This window comes from Diadema antillarum, unplaced genomic scaffold, assembly GCF_040938485.1.
Source record: "Diadema antillarum isolate AM-2024a unplaced genomic scaffold, OU_Dant_1.0 seq00002019_RagTag, whole genome shotgun sequence".
Classification (NCBI taxonomy): Eukaryota; Metazoa; Echinodermata; class Echinoidea; order Diadematoida; family Diadematidae; genus Diadema; species Diadema antillarum.
Window position 1 is genome coordinate 15,669 of NW_027272674.1, and position 23,536 is coordinate 39,204.

At 40.1% G+C, this 23,536-nt stretch overlaps 1 protein-coding gene across 1 annotated transcript in view; it reads left to right on the forward strand.

Moving 5' to 3' along the window:
- Positions 1–23,536, forward strand: part of LOC139713634 (laminin subunit gamma-1-like) — a 97,479-nt gene that overhangs the window by 15,594 nt on the left and 58,349 nt on the right. Inside the window, exon 2 of the mRNA XM_071625341.1 lies at positions 19,034–19,335. Coding sequence (XP_071481442.1) covers positions 19,034–19,335 — 302 coding nt within the window. The remainder of the gene's footprint in view (positions 1–19,033; positions 19,336–23,536) is intronic.

The following is a 23,536-nucleotide window of genomic DNA, read 5'->3' on the forward strand; positions in this document are numbered from 1 at the left end:
GACCACACCACCAGAAGTCTTTGCCATAGTTGGATATCTATCGATGTGGGTCACTGTTGGCTGACTGGATGATCACTTCACTGGCACAGACAAACCCCAAGGAGAAGTGGATATGGAAAGAAAAGAATGAAGTGACCAGCGACCATACAGTGGTCAGCAGATGACAAAAGGAACCAATTCTCATCCCCTTTATACGCCCTGAAAGGGCTTTGGCAAGGATGCTTGAGGATTTTGTGTGTGTATGTATGAATGTATAGTGTGTGTGTATGTGTGTATCTGTGCAAGTGTGTGTTTGAACATTTTTTTTTTTTTTTTTTGGGGGGGGGGGGGGAGACCAGACAGAGGGGAGGGAGATACCTTAAACATGTAATGGATCTTCTAATGGGAAGACGATATAATCCATGTCTTTTACTTTGATAATCTGTGAGATTAGAAGTGTTGCCCAACATATTGTTCATCTTCTTCTTTTTTCCAATAAGTATTGTAATTTACGCAGCAACAATGATCATTTGTTCTTGCCTGATCGCGTATGAAATATAAAAACAATAGATTATTGAGTGACTGTTGAGATATTGTTTAGACAGCTTCTTTCTCCTGCTTGTAAATGTGTGGTTACTTGTCTTTTCCCTGGAAACCTTCATTGTTTTCAAAATGTAGTATATTGCATCATTGCAAAAATCATTCCATTCTCAATTTACTGTTGATACAATAATATTTTTCTGAAAAAAAAAAGCCAGATACACAATATTAGTGTACTGTTGGTTATGATATACTGTAAATGATAATAGCTGTTGACTTGAAATCAGTTTTGATGGTGTGGTAGAAAGTACCAAAGAATAGGTATGAAGGAGAGATTTCAGATGATGATCGGTAAAGATGATTCTTGCATGCAGAGAAGGGCAGGGTTGATGTGTTGGAGCTTCTCCTGCTTGAAGGATGGTGGGTGGTGGTGGGTGTCCGGAAGGGCAGATCTATAGAATGTGACATTGGGCAGCCATTAGTGTGTTGTCATAGGGAGCCCTGGCGGCATATCTTTGGACAGTCATGCATGGTTTTAAAGGGACATATCCTTTTCTCATTAAAATGGATACGACCCAAGAATACATCCGTCATTGATGCTGTGTGACAAGTTACTCTCCCTTTCAATAGCATAGTTTTAAAGGGACATATCCTTTTCTCAGTAAGGGGATATGAACAATACATCCATCTTGATGCTGCATTACAAGTAATGTAAAGGGACATATCCTTTTCTCAGTAAAGGGGTACGACCAATACATCCATCATTGATGCTGTGTGACAAGTTGCCCTCCTCTCCCATTCCCCCTACCCCCCCCCCCCCCCCCCACACACACACAGTTTTGTCATATTTGGGGAGTAAAGCTGTATTAGAGATGGCAGACAAAATGCTTCCAACTGCTGATAGCACTTCTTACACCTCATCTGATTAGTCAGTGAATAGCATATAACCATGCACCGAGTTTCTTAACTTTTTGTGGAGGCCCTTGAAACACACACTGTTTTGTGCTGCATGTGTTTTGCTGTTTAACAGCAGAGCCATGTCACTGTGGAGAAGAGAATTGATGCGGAGAATGGATGGGTGACTGGTCCCATTGTCTCGGGATCACCCTGGCTCTAATTGTCTTCCTTAAAGACGATTGATCCGCACTTGTAGGGGGTCATTGTGCTCCACTTATTAGTCACAGTTGGGATCTGGATGTCCAAGAGAAAAGAGCCCAGTCCCACTGACCACAGGATTACCTTCTAGTCTCCTGTGAACCCATCCATGTCCAGAGAAGAGAATGGTCACTGGATGGAATCTCTGATGGGACTGTGATGCCATTAGTGTTTACATCCTAATCTGTAGCTGACATTTTGTCACTCTGCAAAGAGAGAAGAGAGGGGAGATGGGATGTATGTAATGGCAGCAACAACAAGAGCAAATCAGATTTTCTTCACCTACAGTGTGTATGACTCCTTGAGAACTTGAAGAGGTAGAATCACACTGCAGCCTTTGAATCAAGTTAGGATACATGCCTACGCATGCAGTATTGAGCCTTTGTAACCAAGAGGCCAGCCATTTGATGCTGTATGCTTAAATTGAAGACGCACCATTTGAACTATCGCAAGTTCAAACTCGTATGATTTTGCTCTGAAGAATTACCATTCCTTTTCTGTGAATCCATCAGTTCTAATCAAAGTTGCCCTCTCTTTCTGTTTGAGGTAAATTCCTCTAAGATTCTTGACCGAAACATAACCTCCAGAACTTGAGAAGTTGAGACATTGATACATGTTTCGCGAGTTACAGATCTTGTTGGCTATCACTGGAATCTCTTTGCGAATGGAAGCTGGCACCTGTACTTTAAACCAGAATACTTCCAAGAGGAGAGTGAGGGGAGGGAATTTGTGGTCCTCTTATAACAAACAGACCTGTGTCTTGTTCTCACGTTTTCACATTCATGGGAAAGTCGCGTGTTGTTCACATCAATGTGTTTTTAACATGAGTCTTGGATGAGAGTACCAAATGTTCAAAAATGAGATAAGGGTTAGGTCCATTCCATCACCAAATGTTGGAGAATGAGATAAGCGAATAAGTTATGATAACGAAAACAATGATAGGTCCGTTTGCCATCAGCAAAAGTTGAATTTTTGAGAGGTTGTCATGTTAGAAAAAACCAGTAGCAGTTTGCTTACTCCCAAAAGTTAAAAAGGGTTGCCCATGCTCCACTCCTTGTGGTTGGTAGGTGTGGTATCACGAAATGGATGCTGAATGTAAATGAAAGTGAACTTGCACAACTTTCATCATGCTCACATCCAAGTCTGCGGAGTCACATGACCAACACTGGAATTTTTATCACTGAGGGATGGACAAACATTTACAGGAACAAAGAAAAAAGTTTGACAGAGTACTTTAGACTAGAGATGGTTTTATGTTTTCATTGTTTGCCGAGTATTGGAGTAGTTGCCTAGCAACATCTGGATGCAAGTCAGGAATATGAGATACAGTGTATGGTGTTTTTTGTTTTGTTTTGTTTGTTTTGTTCTTTTTTTGCGGCCGATGTGGGTGCATGTACAGTGTAAGGTGGTCATTCTTGCACTGAAATTGGTTAAATGCAGACATCTGATACCATTGTGGAAGACATCATGTTGCCTCCTCCCACGATGCCAAGTACTTGTTACTTGTTGAGGATGAGTCTCCTCCAGCCCCTGACATAAGCTGCCAATTGTTGAGAAGGCAGGTATGCTATTCTTAGACTGGATGCCTGTGGATTAGTCTGTCTAGTCAGTCCCTTGAGAGGTGGGCAGTGGCAAGTGCAGCAAGGGAGCTAGATACATTGCATCGAAAGCTAGACAGACTGATAGATAGATGGATGGATGGATGGATAGATAGATAGATACAAAGATGGATAGATAGATGGATGGATGGATGGATAGATAGATAGATAGATAGATGGATGGATAGATAGATGGATTTGATAGGACAAGTAGAAGGAGGTATGATAGATGTGTTGAACTGTGGATGGATGTAGATTAATGATAATAATATCCGAAAAGTGGAGAAAGGTGAAAGAGAGAAAGTGAGACCCGAGTAGACAGACTAGTAGCGGATTCAAGATACTGTATACGCTGTTATTTTCGCGTACAGATATTATCGCGAATAACGAGGGCATAGACATTTTCGCGAGATGTTGTTTTCGCGAATTGACGCCGACGCTTGAAACGTTAATGCACTACTAACGGGGCGCATGGAGACATTTTCGCGTGTTGTTAAATTCGCGATCCAACTGTGATTCGCGAAATTCGCGAAAATGAAATCTCGCGAAAATAACAGCTAACACGGTACATTGTATGTGATGTACAGTATGTGTGGAAAGATGAATGAGTGAAGGACAGATGAATAAATGTAAGACAGATGTACATGTAGGCCTACAGGCAGTGGTAGGCTTTATCTTTTATTTTTGTATTTTTTTTTTTTTTTTTTTGCCAAAGAGGATATGGCTAGATTTAGAGCAACAATGGTAGACAAGAAAGATGGGAAATCCAAAATAGGGCAATCGAAAGGTATGAAAGACATCAACCTCTGTGTAACCCTTTAGTTTTTGACATCCCTGAAAAGAGCGGCTCATCCGTTTTTTGTCTGTGAGCATGGCATTCTACAGGGCTACTCAGAGGGGGGTTCAGTGGGGTTCCAGTGCACCAGAGGGTGAAGACTCTTGCCCAAAGCCTTTGTTCCCCTTGTCAGATAGATACCCCCTTTTCAGTCCTGTATTAGTCTCTATAGAGATACTGGATGGGATGAGTGGTGGAGTGTTACAGAAAGATAGTTGAATAACCTCTTACTTCCGAGGTGTGACGCAACTCTCAAGGCCAGCATGTAATGGTTGTACAACACATTATGACATGAGTATAAACATACACTCATTTTAATGCAGTGTTAGGAGTCAAAATCAGTTTTGAAGAGTTAGCACTAGCAGCACACAGCCAAGTTGGCAGAGGGTAGTGAATGAAAGGGAGAAGGTGGTAGTTAGGCTCCAAGCGTTTACGTATAGCGGGTATATTCATAGATCTCTTTGCAGTGCGGTTGGCTGTATTGGTGACCACGGACCATGCAATGTAGATCTGGTTCCCTTCCAAGTCCATCTCTGGAATGAAGAAAAGATTGAATCTGAAACAAAACCATCATTGAATGATGAGATAAAAACTTGAACAGTGAGGAATTAGAATTTGAAACTGGTTACCAAACCATGATGTAGTGTTGTTCACAGAGATGGGAAAGCATTTGCTTCACCTTTCTTTGTCATGTGGGAGGAGGTATCTTCTAATATATTTGTGAGATTAAAGGAGACAAATAAATCACTTGAGACAAAATCTCAGTAATTCCTATTACATGTTATGTCTTGGATAGAAATTACATGTAGTTCCACAACTTAGCCCGCGTTCGAGCGCTGAAAATTGAACCAAAAGCGAACCAATCCAAAGCGTACTGTACTGTACTGTACTGTGCCAGATTTAGAGCATTTGAGCACTCTGTGGAGAAAGCGTACCTCATTAGTTATGTCAGAGGGGCTGGTCACACTTTTTGTAGCTACAGAGTCATTCACCTGGTGTCTCGAATGAAGAAATGAAGTCTGTGAATTATTACGTACAATTGTATATGTACCTAACACACATTCTTCTCGTAGCAACTTCTGGTACGGTTTTAGTACACTTTTGGAGCATGTTGGGAAGAAGTCCACATCGGGCTTGCTATAGTACGGTATGGTACAATTTAGGAGCGCTAAAGAGCTCCTCTGGTGTGGGTATGATACAGTACAGTATGCTTTAGAAGAGCACTCAAACACACCCTTAATTGTGTTACACTGTAATACTGGACTGTGGTACTGTAAGGCATGAAAGGGGCTGTCCAGCCTTATACAATGTATACATGTTTGCTTATGCTAGAGTCACACACGGCCGGGTCACAAAACGGATTTGATCCGGGTGATAATGAGCTGGATTAGTCCCGGAATGGAGGGCAATTTATGCTGCAGTCACACACGGCCGGATTTCTAACCAGGTCCATAAGGAATTAAAACCGTATCGTCCCGGTTCGAACCGTAGAGACCCGTATTGACCCGTATCGAACCGTATAAAAAATCCGCTTTAAAATCCTTAACTGAATCCTTTTTGACCCCTACCGACCCATGTCAACCCACTTCGACCCGTACCGACCCGGATGTAAACCTTGTCATCATCCGTTGCATGAAGGCAATGCGGTTTACGGCAAGGGTCCATACGGTTCTACACTGGGTTGCAACGGGTCGATGCGAGTCAATGCGGTTCGAACCTGGTCAATTCGGATATCAATATGGAATTGAAATCCGTGAGAAAATTTTGAACATGACCAAAAAAATTTCACCGCCGTATCGTAGCCCCCAGAATCCATCAGGAATTGACACAGGTTACGATGCGGGACAATGCGGGTCTCTACGGCTCGAACCGGGTCGATACGGTTTTAATTCCATGTGGACCCGGTACGAAATCCGGGTGTGTGTGACTCTAGCATTAGGGTTTATGCCAGTAATACAGGACTTCCCACATTGAAGTGTTTAAATGAAAGTGGAACCCCATCTATAGATCTATTCTTGTTACCCACACTTCACGAGGGTATCAATCCAAGAATACTCAGTACCTGTGCGTACCTACAATATTGTACGTGTGATTGTATGTGAATCAAGAGGTGTGATGAACAGTGTGTAGTGTGCTATTACAATATCACAGAATATATAGAGGGACTTGGGTTATGTTTATTTTTTAATCGTTATTATGATGAATTCACCATGTTGCAGTGTGAAAGAGGAGGCTTACGTGTCAAAACCACATCCTGTGGAGCCGTCATGCCGATTTTGAGGTCAACCAATAATCCGCTGGGTGATTGGTCCCACATTTGGTGTACCGGTAATCATAAAGCTGGCTGAATGGATGAAACACAGACAGGTACACTTCACCACCTCCTACTACACTACCTGTAAACCAGCCACTGCCTTAACCCGTTGAGTCCTAGGGAAATTTAAGTGGAATGGAAGTCATCATCTTGTCATCAAATTGGCAACTCTGAGTTTTACTGCATATTTCATACCGGAAAGAGATTAGATGCAAACAGGTTGAATGCATTAGATCTGCACAAAATTAGACACAGAGGTTTTAATACACAATTTGCCAAGTTGATAGAGAAGTGTTTACTTTGATCTCTGAAAAATTGTTGCCAATTTAAGGATTAGTAATTAATGAATTTAGCTGTTTTGAGGTTTTGCTCCTGCACTAAACAATGGGATATCACCAAAAGAAGGTCCAAGTGAATGTTTTTTATTGTCAAATTCTAACATTAAGAGCTATCAGTCAATAGAATTGTAACATTCAAGTGCATGTTCAAGAAATAACAACAAAACACAGAGATGTGGTTAATATGTGAACCCCTGACTTAATATGCTATTAAAATGCAGTTGTATACCATGTCAACTTGATTTTAATCCATAGAGTATCTAAAAATAAGATGAACAAGTGACAGAGGTTTCATTAAAAAAATTAAGAACAAATTTATTCTAAAAGATAAGAAGGTTAGGGAATTTTTGAAAATGTCACTTTTTTCTTCTTCAAAGACGTATAGCAATATTGTTTTGCAATCACAAATGCACAGCGGAGGAATTGATGATGTCATGATTATTAGTTGAGACTGAGAGGTGATGACATCATTCCGTCTTTTTTGGGACCAATATCACTCCTTAGTGACTAACATTTTAGCATTATGTCTGATTCTGACAAAATGTCAGATACCATTTTGTTTTGGATATCATTTACTCTGACCTCTGACCTCTGACTTCTTTTTATTGAGACACAGATTTGAGATGAAGTGTAGGGAACCTATTTACTCACGAGTGGTCCCCATCAAGCTGTGGTGACAGTACTGTGTTTGTCAATATTCTGGAATATTCCCTGATCTATTACTTTCCTTTATCTCTGCTCAGGGCTCAGATAGTTATCCCCATGATACTTTTTTTTCCCCCAGCAAATACAGTATCTCTGGTATATGAACAAACCTACATGTACCCAAGTGGTGTTATGTATGCCATTGCTTTTATCTGATGAAGGCGAACTCCGATCAAGATGTCTTGAGGGGGAAAGGCGCACCCCTCTGCATGCAATATTTCCGAGATGGGTGTGAGAATGGCATCCCTGATTGATGGCAGTCTTCTGCAATCTTCACGACACTCTGTAACAAATCCATCCCACCATCGTCACAAAGGGCTGGTCCCCGATGAGATGGGACAAGCATAGACATTGTGACTGGTCTCTCCATGATGACTTAGCCGTGACCTTGACACCCTTCATACCATTCCACTCCCTGTGTACTTTTCAGGTCACATTCATATAGTCTGATGTCAACAGACCCAAGCTATTAAGTTAAATCTGAACATACATGAAGAATGTCCTCATGGTCGTAATAAAAGTGAACTATCAAATGACATGGGTACTTCAAATACATTAAAACAAGTTTGACAGAGCCTTAAAGGGTGTGTACAGTTCTGGTCGAGGTGAAGATTTAGCTTTTAACGTTTTGTGAGATATTCAGAAACCACTCTATGAGATGTCAAAGAGCATGCGGTTCTAAGGGGTATCAAAAGTTTATTTGATGAAAATCGGTTTTGAAATGGCTGAGATATCCAAAAACAAGGTGAAACAAAGAGATACTAATAAGTTGGGGCACGTCGCCTTTTATTATTAGCACTTTTTGGGATATCTCAGCCATTTGAAAACCAATTTTCATCAAATAAACGTTGAATCCTTCTTAAAATTACATACTCTGTCATATTTCATAAGAGGCTTTTCATTATCTCACTTAGGAATGTTCAAAACATGAATCCCTACCCCAACCAGTACTGTACAGTCCCTTTAAAGAGTATCTTGCAAGCAACAAAAATGCTCTTTTCCATGGTATTTTCCTGTAGATGGTGTGATATCCAGTTTAAAGAAATTATGTTTTGTTTGACACGTTTTGATTTATTTCCCAGGAAAGTGATTTGATGAGGTTATACAATTACAACCACACACAAGGGAAAAGTCACTTTATTAAATATTTGTGATATGTAAGGATCAATTAACAAAGTTTTTTTTTTTTTTCTGGCCTCTTCTGTCACATTCTGATCAAAGCTTGAAAAGGAAGTTTGTCAGCTGATCAATACAGCCCAAGGTGTTCTGCTTGTTCAAAATGTAGAATTTTACTCAGACATACAGTTGATATGAAAATCTCCATGACCATGACCAAGAGCTGAATTTGCTATGTACAACAGAGGCCTGTACGCCGAGACTAATCTCCTCTGGGGGTCAAAGCCAAACCAAGGTTGTGGTATACAGCCTTCACCAAGCCTTGTATAAATATAATGTACACTGTTTAGCTGTCTGTACATGTCACTTTGTCATCAGTTGTTACAACGGCAATATTTTAAACCTTTTCCTGACCATTGGGGATATCATAGATTTTATAGGCCCCTAGACCTGTCAGGCTTACAAAAAAACTAACTTGTCATCCTGTTGCCCCAAAACATGTTTCATGAGTGTGAGTGTCAGTACCTTAACCCGTTGAGGATGAGTCCCGAGTGTACTCAGGCAAGCATCTATGGGAAATGCGTGTTGTAGCAAAATCAAACCGTCCTCAGCGGGTTAAGTGGGCTGACTGTGTGAAATCTTGTACAAGAGGTGAAACTGATATTAGCCTGAATGTATATATTAGAAGTGGTAAATCTCAACCTGTTCTGTCTGAAAGTGAAAACTGAAATATGCTGTCTCTTGAGATTGACTGAATGGATTGCATTACCATTCATTTATAGCAGTTTTATCTGATCTTGAACTCGCATTCAGTCCAAGGAGAGACAAATGCTGAAGTATTTGGAATCAGAAATTTTACCTAAAAATGAATATCATTTACAAATAATGCCATTGTGTCAAAACTGTTGAGTAAACTTTCAGTTGATTCACAAGAGCTGTAGCAAGTTGTTTGGAAATTTCGCAGTGTTTTTTCTTCATTGAGTGTTTGGGAAAAGTTTCTTACTGAAACAAGGTTCTTGATTCGTGTTTCTGGTTCTTGAAGACAGACCAAGCTGCAAGGGATCACTTCCAAGCTTGGGGTGGCAGCTGCCGACCCCCTAAGGACCAATTATTCACAGACGACATTCCACAGGTTAGACGTAATGACAGTGAAATGGAGTCCCGCACATTGAACATGGCTAAAACATGGAGGATTAACAGTGGTGGGAGAGGAGAGAGAGAGAGAGAGAGAGAGGGAGACAAACAGACAGATAAAAAACTCCCAAGAAAGAAAAATGTGGAAGACATATGAATGGCACAAACATCAAACATTAAGTTGGAATACTCACTTGTGGGAACCTGGCCTTGGGAGTGAAATCAGATTTGAGGGGTACATACATTGTACTTAAATATCCTCCTATAGGCTTACATATAAGTTTGGATAAAAGTACACAAATGAAACTCTCCTTGGGGAACACTGACAGAATGTGCCAAAGGAAGTGAGATAAAAAGAGACTGTGTTTTTAAGTGTTGGAATGTTTTGTTCATTTCAGAAAAAAAAAACTATCATCTTAGAAATAATGCTTTATCAGTCAATTAAGAGATTTTTGCAGCATATTTGATTGTGCGATGTGAATGCACATTATTTTCCCCTGTGGTTTTTGGTCTTGGTTTTTGCACTCACTTAGCAGAAACAGTCATGTTTAGGCCTACTTGATTGGGGGGGGGGGGGGTAGGGGAATCGAAGAGATGATTGTAGAAAAGAAATGGAAAGGGGAGGGGGATGGGGAAGGTGGACTTTGGTGCTACATGGATGATTCACAAGAGATACTCCACATCACAAACACAGCTCCCTGTGCCCTTGAGTCACCTGGCTCACATTACCAGGCCTGTTATTTTCACCCTCGCTGGGATTATTGGCTGGATTTGACTTAACCATGGCATTGATCGTTGGGACCAACAGGTGTGTTATATAGCGAGAGCTCGGTCTCATACTCTTACAGGATACAACGGCTGAAGGAAAGAGGGAGTTAGTACTGAGAGGGAGAGGGAGAGAGTGGGTGAAATACTTCAGATGCGATTACCTTCTTTATCTAATAGGATTTGCCAAACCTGAATTCCTAAAAAAAAAAACTCGTCACAAAGTTAAAGTTCAAGCTATGAACTTCAAGGAATAAGTTAAAGCTTGCTTCTTTGCTACTTTAACCTGTTGGACTAGACTACGCAATTATAAGTAATCAGTCCTTCAATGGGTTCATACTACTTAAAGTATAGAAATTTGAGGGCTGCTCTCTCTGTCCTTCACAAAACTGTGGTGATGAATTACAGAAATTATAAACCCAACAAATGGTATCCTACAATGTAAATGTTAAAATTTCCACTTCAGTTTGTCACTCACTTTGGAAAGTTATAGTGCACCTTTCACCACACATTATACTTTTGATATGCATGAATTATGAACAACAAGAATTATAAAGGTCCATGATGGATCTGTTTTTCAGTCAAGTAACTTTGTCCAGTCAAGTTCAAATATTGGTGAAGTCTGGCAAGGTCAAAGGTCAAAAGGTCAATGAACCTTCCCTGATAAGCACTTTACTTACAGTATTGTGGTGTACTCTTCAAAACTTAAGCTGTGGAAAGTTATTAATATCACCACCATTGTCGTCATAATCATCATCATTGTCTGACCTGCATTGATAGCAGAAGTAATACATACAGCTAGGAACTTGGAGTTTTATAAAATGTCTTCCTCTGAACTGATTAAAGCATTCTGCCAATTCCTCCAAATCAGTGGTACTTTGTTGCAAGTAGATTAAGGCAGATTTGACAGTTGATGCACGAGAAATCAAGAATGACTTTAAATGCCCTTTGCTATATTGTAGCTGCTTCTTGAAGCAGCAAAATTTGGTGTTTAGAGGAAGCTAGAAGTAGGACAGTGTAGCGAGATGATTGCATTTTCCCCCTCTTTCTCTCTGTGGACTGGTAAACGATACACCATACGCGCAATTGTCAAACCCTCAGCTCTGACTGGAATTGACATGTGTACAATGACAGATGAAAACCAGAGAGTTATGAAATGAATAGAAGACCTGGCAAACACTGTGATGCTGCCCCCGCCTGACATTAAAGTCACAGTACCTCTATTTCTTCCCCTTGATTTACTTTGATCTGAAGTCTTTATTTTTTTTCTTAACTGAAAGGAAGTATTGTCATAACAGATGATAATCGAGAGCATCATAGTCTGTTCCATCAATTACAACTTCTTCCTTGTAGCACTTAATTGATGAGCTAGATTGACAGAAATGACAGCTTTGCTGTTAAAGAGAAAATAAGTTTTAAAATGGTTGTAGGCTGCTTTAATAGTGCAAGTTTGTGAGTATAGCATGTTGGAAAATCTGTTAATGTTGTTGGCAAGGAAGTTGATGTCTGATTGCTCATCGTTAATTTTAGGATGATGTCAGGCCAGTCATTGCAGTAGCATCATTGATAAGGATGTCTGTGTGGGTGTTAAAGAGACAACAATGGTTGGAGATTATAACAAATGAGTGGGTTTATTTCGAGGTATTTGTTATTTTAAGCCCAACAAATGCAGACAGGATGTTGTCTGGCTGAGTAGGCTCGGTCAGTGTGGGAAGATTGGTGGGGAAGCAGTCGTGGTACACATATGAATCTGAATTGTAGATAATGTGATCATTGGTGCAGAGATACATTCAAACCTGACTATAGTGGCCGTCCAAGGGAGACAAAAAAAGTGCTCATAATAGACAGGTGGCCACTATAGACAGGGTCATTAACATGGCTATTTTCTTTGAGGGAATTGTTTTTAGTAGCTGTATACAGCAGGTGGCTGCTGTACACAGGTGGCCACTATAAAGAAAGGTTTGACTCTATGTGTACAATTGCACAGGAATCATCCAATAGTACTGAACATCAGGTTGTAATGAACAAGTGTTTGATAAAGCATCATACTGAATGACACAAAACCTGACAAGCAATGGAATATATTTTTCTGTATTTAGTGCTTTTCGGGAAAGAAAATCATCCGCACTCTGGAACTGGCATTTAATTTTGTTATGCATGCCACCAGTCTCTGCACAGAGGTGACTGGTGGCTGCAAGTACTTTGGTACCTATGCAGGAAACCATTTAGTAATGCAATTTGTGGTTTAGGGAGTGAACTTTCAGTCATGATGATTAAAGTGCATATAAACAGCTCAATTGTGAGAAAGATGTGTGTGTTGTTTGTTTCCATGTTGTGAACCATCTCATGCAAGATTTATGGTTTAGTTGAAAGGAAGTGTTGTCGTTAGATGTCCAGTACTGTGAGGAAATGATTTCCGGTATTAAAGGAGATGTCTACACCTGTAAGATACTCCCACCTCTGCCACCACCTGTGACTTAAGCAACAACACCAACAATAACAACAATACCACCAACAATTACCTATCGTCAATGACATAAATGGCAACACTCTCATGTACATAAAATCATCAGCAATACCAACAGCAATGATATCAACATCACACCAAACACAGCAAATATCAACACAGGCAGAGAAACAGCAATGGCATCAAAATCAGTATTGATAATGTCAAATCTTGTGGCCTGTCCAGAAAAGTTGTGATTTGCAGAGGGGAGGAGAAATTTTGTTTTGTTCAAGGCCCTGTTTAAAAAAAAAAACCCAAACAAACAAACTTGTTATCAGTGACAACTGCCACATATGACAAATTTGCTCCCAGCCAATCAGAGTCAAGGATTTCAGTAGCTTGTAACAACTGTCACAACTTGTCGCTGATAACAAGTTTTATGAAATGGGGCCTGATCTACCAGTTTTTGAAATAGACAGTGTAATGATTCTTTTGAGACTATAGATTCTCAGACATACTGAGATCAAGTGTAAGATTAACCCTGTGTGTGCCCAGGTACTTTGCTTCACTAATAATGCTTTATCTTCGGCATTTAGTAATCCATCCGAACGCAATCTATTTTGTAAAGTTAGCAAGCCCACTCAGGTATAGCAATGTCCCTCAGTTCAACAGGAAGGCCATGATGACACAATAGGGATTAGAGGGATTAGGTAATCTCACTTTATTCACAAGTAGTATCCAGACATGTGTGGCCTTCAGTGAACAAAGCACAGTAAAATTTAAGGGTTACATTGCAGTTGCACTGTTATCTTCCTGATTTTGCAATAAATCAATAATTTTGACCTTTTTTATCAGTCAGATTAGATAGTGATTTGTATCGATAAACTCCCTTTCATTGTCATTACATTATTTAGATTTAGCATATAACCACATTGAAGGGAATTTTTTTGTGGAAGGACATCTGGATACTCTTGATGCCATGATGTTGAGTATCATATTTTACAGAGGCCATGACTATTGATTACATCAACTACATCAATCATGATGGGATTGTAGATCTGTATAAACCCAAATTGATGTCGCTTGTCGAAAATAGATGGGCAGTTCTGAGACATGAAAGTGTTAAATGAAAATGTTAATGAAAATGCTGAGAAAACCGATCACAAATTCTTTGGTCTGTGGGATGCAACTTTGCCGGGCATTCTTTAGAGGGATACAGCTGTACTGTGCAGGTATATTCAGACCAGGTCATTTATGAGGGGACAGGTAAACATTTGTGGGTACTCTCACCTTAATACAGGCCATTGGTCATCTAGCACTGCAAACAAACCCCAATGGATGGGAGAGTTGAGTGCAAATGTTTGCCAACCCTGTCAAATTGCCATTACACACTCCTCCGACCCAGAATTTTCCGCCAAGCGCACCGACCAGCATGGATTTGGGTGGGCGCACCAAGACATTATTAAAAGAGTTGTGCTGGACTCCTGGCAAAAACCATGGCACCCAACTGAGGGTCAGTTTTTAAAAGCAGTGGCCCTCTTAACAAGCCCTCTTATGCCTGCTTTACACTCCTTCCAAACTTTGCTCCTAAGGTTTCGACTTGTAAAAACATAAGAGACGTTATGAGATTCCACAGGAATATCACTTCTAAAATCAAAGTCTCAATGATGTATTGGTGGGTTTGTCACCAGGAAATAAAAACATCTCTGAAATTTACCTTTGATTTTCTTCACATGTATGTATCAATGTCCATTGACCCAAGGATGAAGGAGGCTCACGTAGAATGTAGTATACAAAAGATGTGTGTCTGTATGAAAGGCACATCCATTGTATTATTTCCTAGTAGGTTTGTTTTCTTTGTTGAACTCACTTTTTATTCTTAAAGCTTGAGGACACAAAACAAAACTAGCAAGGCCAGTGTTGATGTAAGGAATGTGTATACCATATGACACTCTAAGTAGGTGCCTCTTTTTGTAATCATGAAAAATTCAGATGTAACTACATTCTTGGAAAATGCAGGGTACTGTTTTTTAATGAATTTTTCAAGACAGTACAAATTATGTAAACGCTTACAGGTATTTGATGTACATTGTTTGAATTTGTGTTGGGGGGGGGGAGAATGAGATGAAGATGAATATGATAGTCATTTTCTTAATTTAATTAACCTTATGGGTGGAAGTTATCAATTGTGAAGATCAAGAAGGCAATAATTCTTTGCATATGTAGTAATGATTACAAGTGTATGGATTTACATCCACTTGCTTCTGTGGTGAAGAAGTTCTCGATCAGCTTGCTCGACATAAACTGAAATGTACTTTTTGCTCTTCGGCTCTGATCTGACTGACTGACAGGCGGCACTATTCATTACCATGTCTGCTTGATTAAATCCCTGTGTCAGGAGATCAATGCAATCGCGCCCTGTATCAGCAAATGTGTCGTTGACTCCATGCCTTTACAAGCTTGTTATCAGTGTTGTTTGCATTCCTGGCCATCTGAGGTATTTTGTCTGGGGTGTTGGTCCCTCACACAAATATAAAGTGGATATTCCCAGCTCTGCGTGGTCTGGTCGGTGATGAATGAAATCTGCCCTCCTTATTCCCCATCTTGAAATATAGTGTACACATAATTATGTATAGGTGGGACTACATTAAATTGCAATGTGTGTATATCTCTACTTCACAACTAAGTGTCAAATTCTTCCATTCTCCTCCCATATCACTTCCTGTACGAATGAAATTGTTTCAAACTACCCAGACATTTTGAGTTGTCCTTATTGCTGTTATAGACATCGGAGCAGATAAAATTCCTGTATTAACCGTGAACAGAATTGTTGCAGAGAATATCCAATTGAAGACAGAAATTACAGTGTGTAAGCTGTCACATCATATAGTGCACGCACGAATATACTCCCAGCTTTGCTGCAAGAGTTTTATATGGAGTTGTGAAGGTATAAAGTTGGTGAATTATTGTGGTTGCTACTATGCAAGCAAAATGTTTTCAAGCCGCATTGCCAGATTCGGCCACCAGAAGACAAATAAAAAAAAAAAATACAGATCTTCATAATGTAGATATGATCATTATTCATGTAACTAGCTTGTCATATGTTACTTTCATGTGGCAGAAGAAGAATATTTGCCAGGATTATGAAGGTGTATGTCCACCTTTAACGTTTGGTACTCTACTCCATCACGGTCGAAACATTCCCTATTTTTAGACTTAGGTAACCGAAAGGAGGAGTGTGACAAAGCAGTGAGGTATTTCAAGGTGTCCTTTCTCTCAAAGCCCTTCAGACTTGGAAAGAGGAAGAAAACCTCTCACTCTCATCATCCCTACACTCGCTGTCAGTCTCTGTCTCTCATCCTAACCCTGGACACTCCATCATTTGGGCCTGTGAGGTATTTTCCCCCTCCACCCACCCATCGCGACCTGAGATGACCTCAGGGTTGGAAGGAGGTCATCCCGGCAGTGGAAACGCCATGAAAATGGATCCTTTGTGTGTCACAGTTGCCTTGGGGAGTGGTGGGAGGGGGGGGGGGGGGGGGGGGTAATAGGAGGGGGATAGTTAAAGGAGAAGGGATGGGGGAGGGGGGCATTGGTTGAGAGGGTCTGACCAAATGGATGTGGATGTTCCCTAAACCTGAAGGAGAAGAAAGAGATCACTTTCTTCATCTCTGCCATACCGTCTATAGATCCTACCAAGGCACCATCACAAGTTCATGTGGTAAAAAGATTCAAACTCTAGATGTCACTAGGCAAATAATTGAGTTGCAAAAGAAGAGCTGCACATTATACAACTTGTACTTTGTGTGTAACACTTCTATTGGGGTCAATGCAGATACATTTCATGGTCATTTCCTATTATTTTCCATCTTCATATTTCATTTAAGAGTATCCTCTTCAATTCTTTGAATTTTTTTTTTTTTTCAAACTCAACAGTGTGATATAATCTGTGCCAGTAACCTTATAGGCCTATCTGGTGGTGTACATTGCTTCTTCTATAGTCTGCACCACTCACAATGCTCCGGTCAAGTATACCGGTAGGTATCTTGTATTGTGGCGTAGGATATTTTCGAGGCATGATTTTTTTTTTTTTTTTCAAATTTGAGTGGACAGCCTTTTTTGCAGCATGAAATTTTTTGTGAATTGCCAGTGGCATTTAAGGCATACAATGTGTAGTGTAGACAAGAACTTTCATGTGTATTTTGATTTTGCAAATCTTGGCTCTCACGAAATTCATGAAATTGAAATGTGTGCAAACATTTCTGGTTCTACAGCATTACAATGTCTCAAATAATACAAAAAGGCAGTTATGACCTTCTCGTGGCCTGACATTGATTGAAGCCTTGCAATATGATCAGTGTATTGCCCATGACATTCGATTCTTGGTCAGATGAGGTGAATTACTTTCAAGCTTGTTCAGCTCCCGTTCTGTGTGTCTGTACATTTTAATGTGTGTGTGTGTGTGTGTGCGTGTGTGTGTGTGTGTGTGTGTGTGTGTGTGTGTGTGTGTGTGTGTGTGTGTGTGTGTGTGTGTGTGTGTGTGTGTGTGTGTGTGTGTGTGTGTGTGTGTGTGTGTGTGTGTGTGTGTGTGAAAGACATTGTTAAGGTGCAGCAGCATCCTTTTCTGGCATCGAGGGAACAAAAATATTTGGCAACAAGGTCAATGCACACACATCACAAGTACATGACTGCAAGGTGTGAAGACAGTGTCATTTCCTTCATAAACTTAAAGCAGCCATAACGTTGCTTGATGGACACCACAAGCTCTGGCGGTTCCCCACTCAAAAGAGGAATTCATCAGTGAGCTCGTTTCTGGCACATGTTTCTAAATGCACTTAGGTGGATGGAGTTTTCAGGTGCTTTAAAAATGAGCCTCATTACCAGTCTCTTCAGGTGGATAAGAAATGATTGATTTTACCTCTGTCACAAACTTCATACTCTCCTAATCGTACATGCAATTCTCAACATACTTTTATACAATTGTATGCACCTATCATGTAGGCCTAAGGTCTATATGTACATTGCATATCTATGGAAGCACAGTGAGGGAAGTGAATAAATGTCCATATGAATCTCCACAGTCTCAAAAGTATGGAAATGAGCACCTTCAATCAAGCAGTACATGTTTTGGCAAAAATGACCCCCAGACCAGGATTGGCCAAATGTGATTTGAAGAAACATGTTTAGAGAATCAAACTTCCAGTTTGCTTTACAGACAGATAAAATTAAAGCACTTAAGAGTACCATTAAACATGTAGGCCCTACTTCTGTGTTTGCCACCAAGTTCTTTGCCCATGAGAAAAGACTTGAAGATGGTTTATGAGGTGACCACAAGTGTAGAACATCACCAAGATTTGTTTCAGCAAGGAACACTCCATTTCATCTTGGGAAAGGGGAATCACTGGGTTACACACAAATCGATGCCCTTGCCCGTTTCTATGCAGTCTTGACCTGTAGGAACTGTAACGTGAGAAGAAGTGTGTTATAGTCACAACTTTATTTATGCTCATAAAAGCAAAATCCATAAACTATCCTGTCTGGATATATTGATGATGGATATGAGTGCTTATCCTTTGCTGCACTGTAGGAAAAAAAAATGATGTCTTGAGATGTGGAAATGTGACTATCTATCCATTACTATGACAATTCATGGTTTGGAAAATTCTAAACATTGTGTGGCTATGAAAGATAATGCAATTGTGAATGATAATATTGACGAGATAATGTGCAAGTTCTCTTGTTCTTATAGCATGGAAATCTGAATTGATGAGATTGGCATAAACCTGTTGTATAGGAACAATCAAACGCCTTGCTAGTCACAGCAACAGTGAGAAAATTACAATTGGAGCTTGGCAGGTATAAAATGGATTAAACCTTTTTTCAGTGTGAAAATGTTCATGAATGTTCATTGTTACCTCACAGTGAAAATGTTCATGAATGTTCATTGTTACCTCACAGTGAAAATGTTCATGAATGTTCATTGTTACCTCACAGTGTCATGTTTATCCGAAGCTCTTTGCCTTACAACTAGACTATCATAAAATGATGTCTGGTCAGCAAACTCATTAATGTTTGATCAACATCTTTCTGCTCTGTTTTGTTCTTCAGGTAAATCGTTTGAGATCACCTACATTCGTCTCAAATTCTACTCGCCACGGCCAGAGAGCTTTGCCATCTACAAGCGCACGTGTCAGGAGTGCCCGTGGATTCCCTACCAGTACTACAGTGGCTCATGCCGCCCGACCTACAACCAGCCCGACAGTGAGTTTGTCAGCATCAACGATGAGACGCGGGCGATGTGCACCAGCGAGTTCAGCGACATCTCGCCGCTCACGGGAGGAAACATTGCTTTCAGCACGCTGGAGAACAGGCCGAGCGCCAGGAACTTTGACAATAGTCCCATCCTGCAGGTTGGTGGTTCCCCCCGATAGCGTTGCAGACCTAAAGAACAAGTTCACCCAAATATATGTGTGGATTGAGTGAATGCAGCAATATTAGTAAAACACGTCAGTAGAAGTTTGAGGAAGATGTGACAATCTGTTCAAAAGTCATGAATTCTTAAAGTTTTAGTTCCGCCATCGCTGAATGAGAAGACTACAGCAGTTTGTGATGGTACTGCAGGACAATGATGTCAAGAAATTGTGAACATAATTCAGCATATTTTCATATTTCTAGCAAAATAAAAGAGCACGTGACTTACCTCTTTCAGAAAGTGGGCGAAACAATATTGCCCTTAATGTCAGTAACAAGTTGAGGGAATGTGTACTTTTTACTTTAAAAAAAAAGAAATTTTGCATAGCCCCTAATTCTCTTAATGTTTTCTTATATGGTTGTCCAGCAGTGACATCACAAGCTGTTGTAGACTTTTCATACAGTGGTGGCTACACTGAAACTTTAGAAATCAGTAACTTTTGAACTAATGACTTTTGAATCAATTTTCCTAAAACTTTACTAATAATCTATGGCTGCATTCACTCAATTCACACATATATCAAGGTGAACTTGACCTGTAAGGGCATGTATGTGGTTCCAAGGTAATGAAATAAAGATTTTTAAACTGATGCTTTTCAAGCAGCTCTGATATGTTTTTGTTAGAGCTCTTGTGCATTTTATATCCTAATTGTGTGAGATGCCAGATTCAAATGCACCTGCTGATGGGGATAGACCTATCCATTAAAAGTTTGCATGTCTGAATTACAATGAAAATAAAAGTGGCCTTATACCCAACAGTTCCGTGCACTTCTAAAGTTTACAATTGATAGAAATGTTGCTTTCGAGAATTGACACCAAGGTACTGTAAGTGCACTATTACTCTATCGCATGGCAACGTTTTTATGTGTTGTTCATTTCAAGGTCCAACAGTGATCACAAAATTCGCAAAAGTGAAACCCTCACGAAAATAACAGCTTATAAAAAAGTTATTTTTATCCAATGCATCAAGTACAATTTGCATGCACAATGTACGTTGATGGTACATCTTGTTGAGGACACTTGTGTAGCAAAGTCATATAACCTCAGCTCGGTGACAAAAACGAGTTGTGCATGTGCCTTGGTATGTGTTTCAACCTGCATATATATCACCTTGGGTTTCAATTCATACAAACAGATGGGGAGGTGTTGAACCATTTGTTGATGCTAAGTAGAGGGACATTTGTTCGACAACCTTGGCCCACTACACCCACTTCGGAAAACCTGCCTGACTTGTTGTTGGTACCAAAAGAATAGGATGGCTGTCTATGAATGGATGGCAGTTTATAAGTCATCAAAAATATTGTATTGTGGGGCTTTTTATGTATGGAATGAATGAATGGACGTACGCTGATTTTTTTTCTGTTCCGAAAGGTAGTGTCCCCACTTTTTAGTCCTTTCTGGATGTTTATGCTATTCTCTCGATGCCATTTTTCATCATTGTATAAATGCATGTCCATGCAAAATGGTACATCGGCCTGCATTTTGGCTTTTCAGGGACTGTTACCAGAGAGTTGGATTGATTTTCTTTTATTTGAACTCAAGACAAGTGCTTTGCAGAGTGTATCTGTCCTTACTAATAAAAGTTGTGGATGTTCTTGGCAATTTATGGAAGGGCTCAATAGAAAGAAAAAAAAAACACTGACAAAAATGGGCTTATGATGCTTGTTGTTTGAATATGTTATACACCTTACATGTGAAACTTGCATTCTGGTCTTAGCCTTTGCTTGTGAATAAATAATGTCATCATTGGTCAAGAAGAAGAAATGTGGGGGATTGAAGTGTTAACAATGTTATGTAGTGACATACTGTCAAATGTCTTGGTGATTTTACTGACAACCAAAATTCAACATCAGCATTTCTGATGCAAAGTGTAGCGTCTGAAAACTGAAGTGGATGAAATAAGAGAGGGCTTTCCCAGTAGAATGTCCAATGTTGGCAATCAGAATTGTCATGAATTATTAGGTATAATGGCAGAAAATTAAAAACATCGTGATATAAGTTTTCGTGATGACCTCACACTCATGAATGAACTTCTATCTACTGTAAAATGAGGAATTTTCGCTTGCACTTTAATTTCGCGAATTTCGCGAGCGCCAAGATTTGCGAAATTAAAATGCACGCGAAAGTCCTTGTTTACACTATATGCATTGAACGCCAGTGGCACTTCGCGAAAATTTTATGCCACGAAAAAGACTGTCGGCTCCAATTCGTGAAAAATTCATGCCGCGAATATATCATGTTTTATAGTAACTGTCGCTCAAGTCCTCTTTGGTAGGCTTGAGATGACTTAGAAGGTCTCAGAAACAGAGCCAAAGTGGTTCATGCAAACCTTGTCACAACTGATGCATTATCGTGTGCATCTAGGCCTATATATTTGGTGGTCGGTTATTTTGCAAGAATTGCAGAATTTGTGGTAATCTGTGTGGTAATATGTGCACGACATGTCTCAAAATATGCATGTTCTTTGGACAAGCTGCTCCATTTGATTTTGTTCGAAAATATAAGAAAAAGTGTCCAGAATAAAGAAACAAACACCCTCAAATGTTCAAGTGCATATAATGTACAGTTAAATGCCTAGGAGTGGTCGCATCAATTATTAAAATGTACAGTCAGAAGAATGAAACGGATGATTTCCCCCCCCCCTTTCTGACTGGGAAAGATGTAGACCTACGCCATTTATGACATATAACCTTTGTGGTAAGGTGTCATGAGATATAGAGACATCGTTGATGACAGAGTGCAGTGTTGGTGAGGCGACTCTCTCAAATCCATAAGGGTCGCCGATACGTTGTCCAAGAAATATGACCACTGGTGTCTAGTTCTTGCCATCTGTAATCATGAACATGACTGACAGGTTGGGATTGGTTACTGCTCCACTCACCCTCTGCCATCATCTGTCATACAACTGTGATGCTGGGTACAGGGGGTATCAATGCCAGGTTCCCCCCCCCCCACCCCCTTTCCCCCCACCCTGCCCCGCCCCTTCTGCTGATCTGAGGTTTGTGTGGTTTGACCTCCAACCTTGAGGATCGACCTTGACAGTTTTGATTTACTCTGGCTCGGCTCTTTGATACACACACCCTGACGAGGGCCTTGCCAAATTTGTCAGTTGACGATGCATCTCTTTGCAGGGCTTCCCAGTCTTGCTATCCCTTTCATCATATCTCCCCCATTTATTTATCTCTGTGAGATGATTTTGCTAAAGAATCCCCCCCCCCCTCCTTTGTGTGTAACTTAGGAGGTAAATTTTGTCTGTATGAGACAGATCCCATCAATGGGATATACATACAGTAGGACCAGTGCCCAGGACTGTATACGCCATGTCTTTTGCAGGGTTTTTATAGTCACAAATTTCGCGTGGTGGATGCTATTCGCGAATTTAGCAACACACAAAATGTTTAACTCTGATCCCAGCATAAATGCGACATGCGTGCATATGTTTTTCTGTTCATATTACTGTACTCCACCCTCAATCATGAATATAAACATTTGCGAAATTGTCACGAAGTCCAGATGCACACAAAATTAGGCTCATTATATGGCATAGACTGTAGAACAGATTTGCCACCCTCTCAAAGCAACCAACCTGATATCCTTGTGGATCGTACTGTAAAACCAAAAATGTTCACGTGCATTTTAATTTCGCGAATTTTGTGAGAACCAAGATTTGCGAAATTAGAATGCACACGAAAGTTCTTGTCTACACTGTATGCATTGAATGCCAGTGGCAATTTGCGAAAATTTCATGCCGCCAAAAGGTCATTGGCTTCAATTCATGAGAATTTCATACCGCAAAAATAGCGCACTTTACTTGAACACTAGATCAACACGTTGTCCTTCGGACTGAAAGCATTGGTGGATTGTTGGTAAAGCAGTGTATGCACCTTTCATATCAATATTGTAAGAGCACATCCTACATGCAGGACTTGTCAAACTCTGTTGCTGCTGTGTCATTGTTCATTTTAGTGACAGTCAATAAAACTTTTGACCAATCAGATCAATCAAATTAGGGAAGGCAATGCCCAGGATACACTGTATGTATGTATATATAGTTTTTTTGTTTTCTTTTTACAGTGACTTATAATCCACTAGTACTCTCTCTGAGAAGTGATTATAAAACAAGGAACTGATGGGGAATTT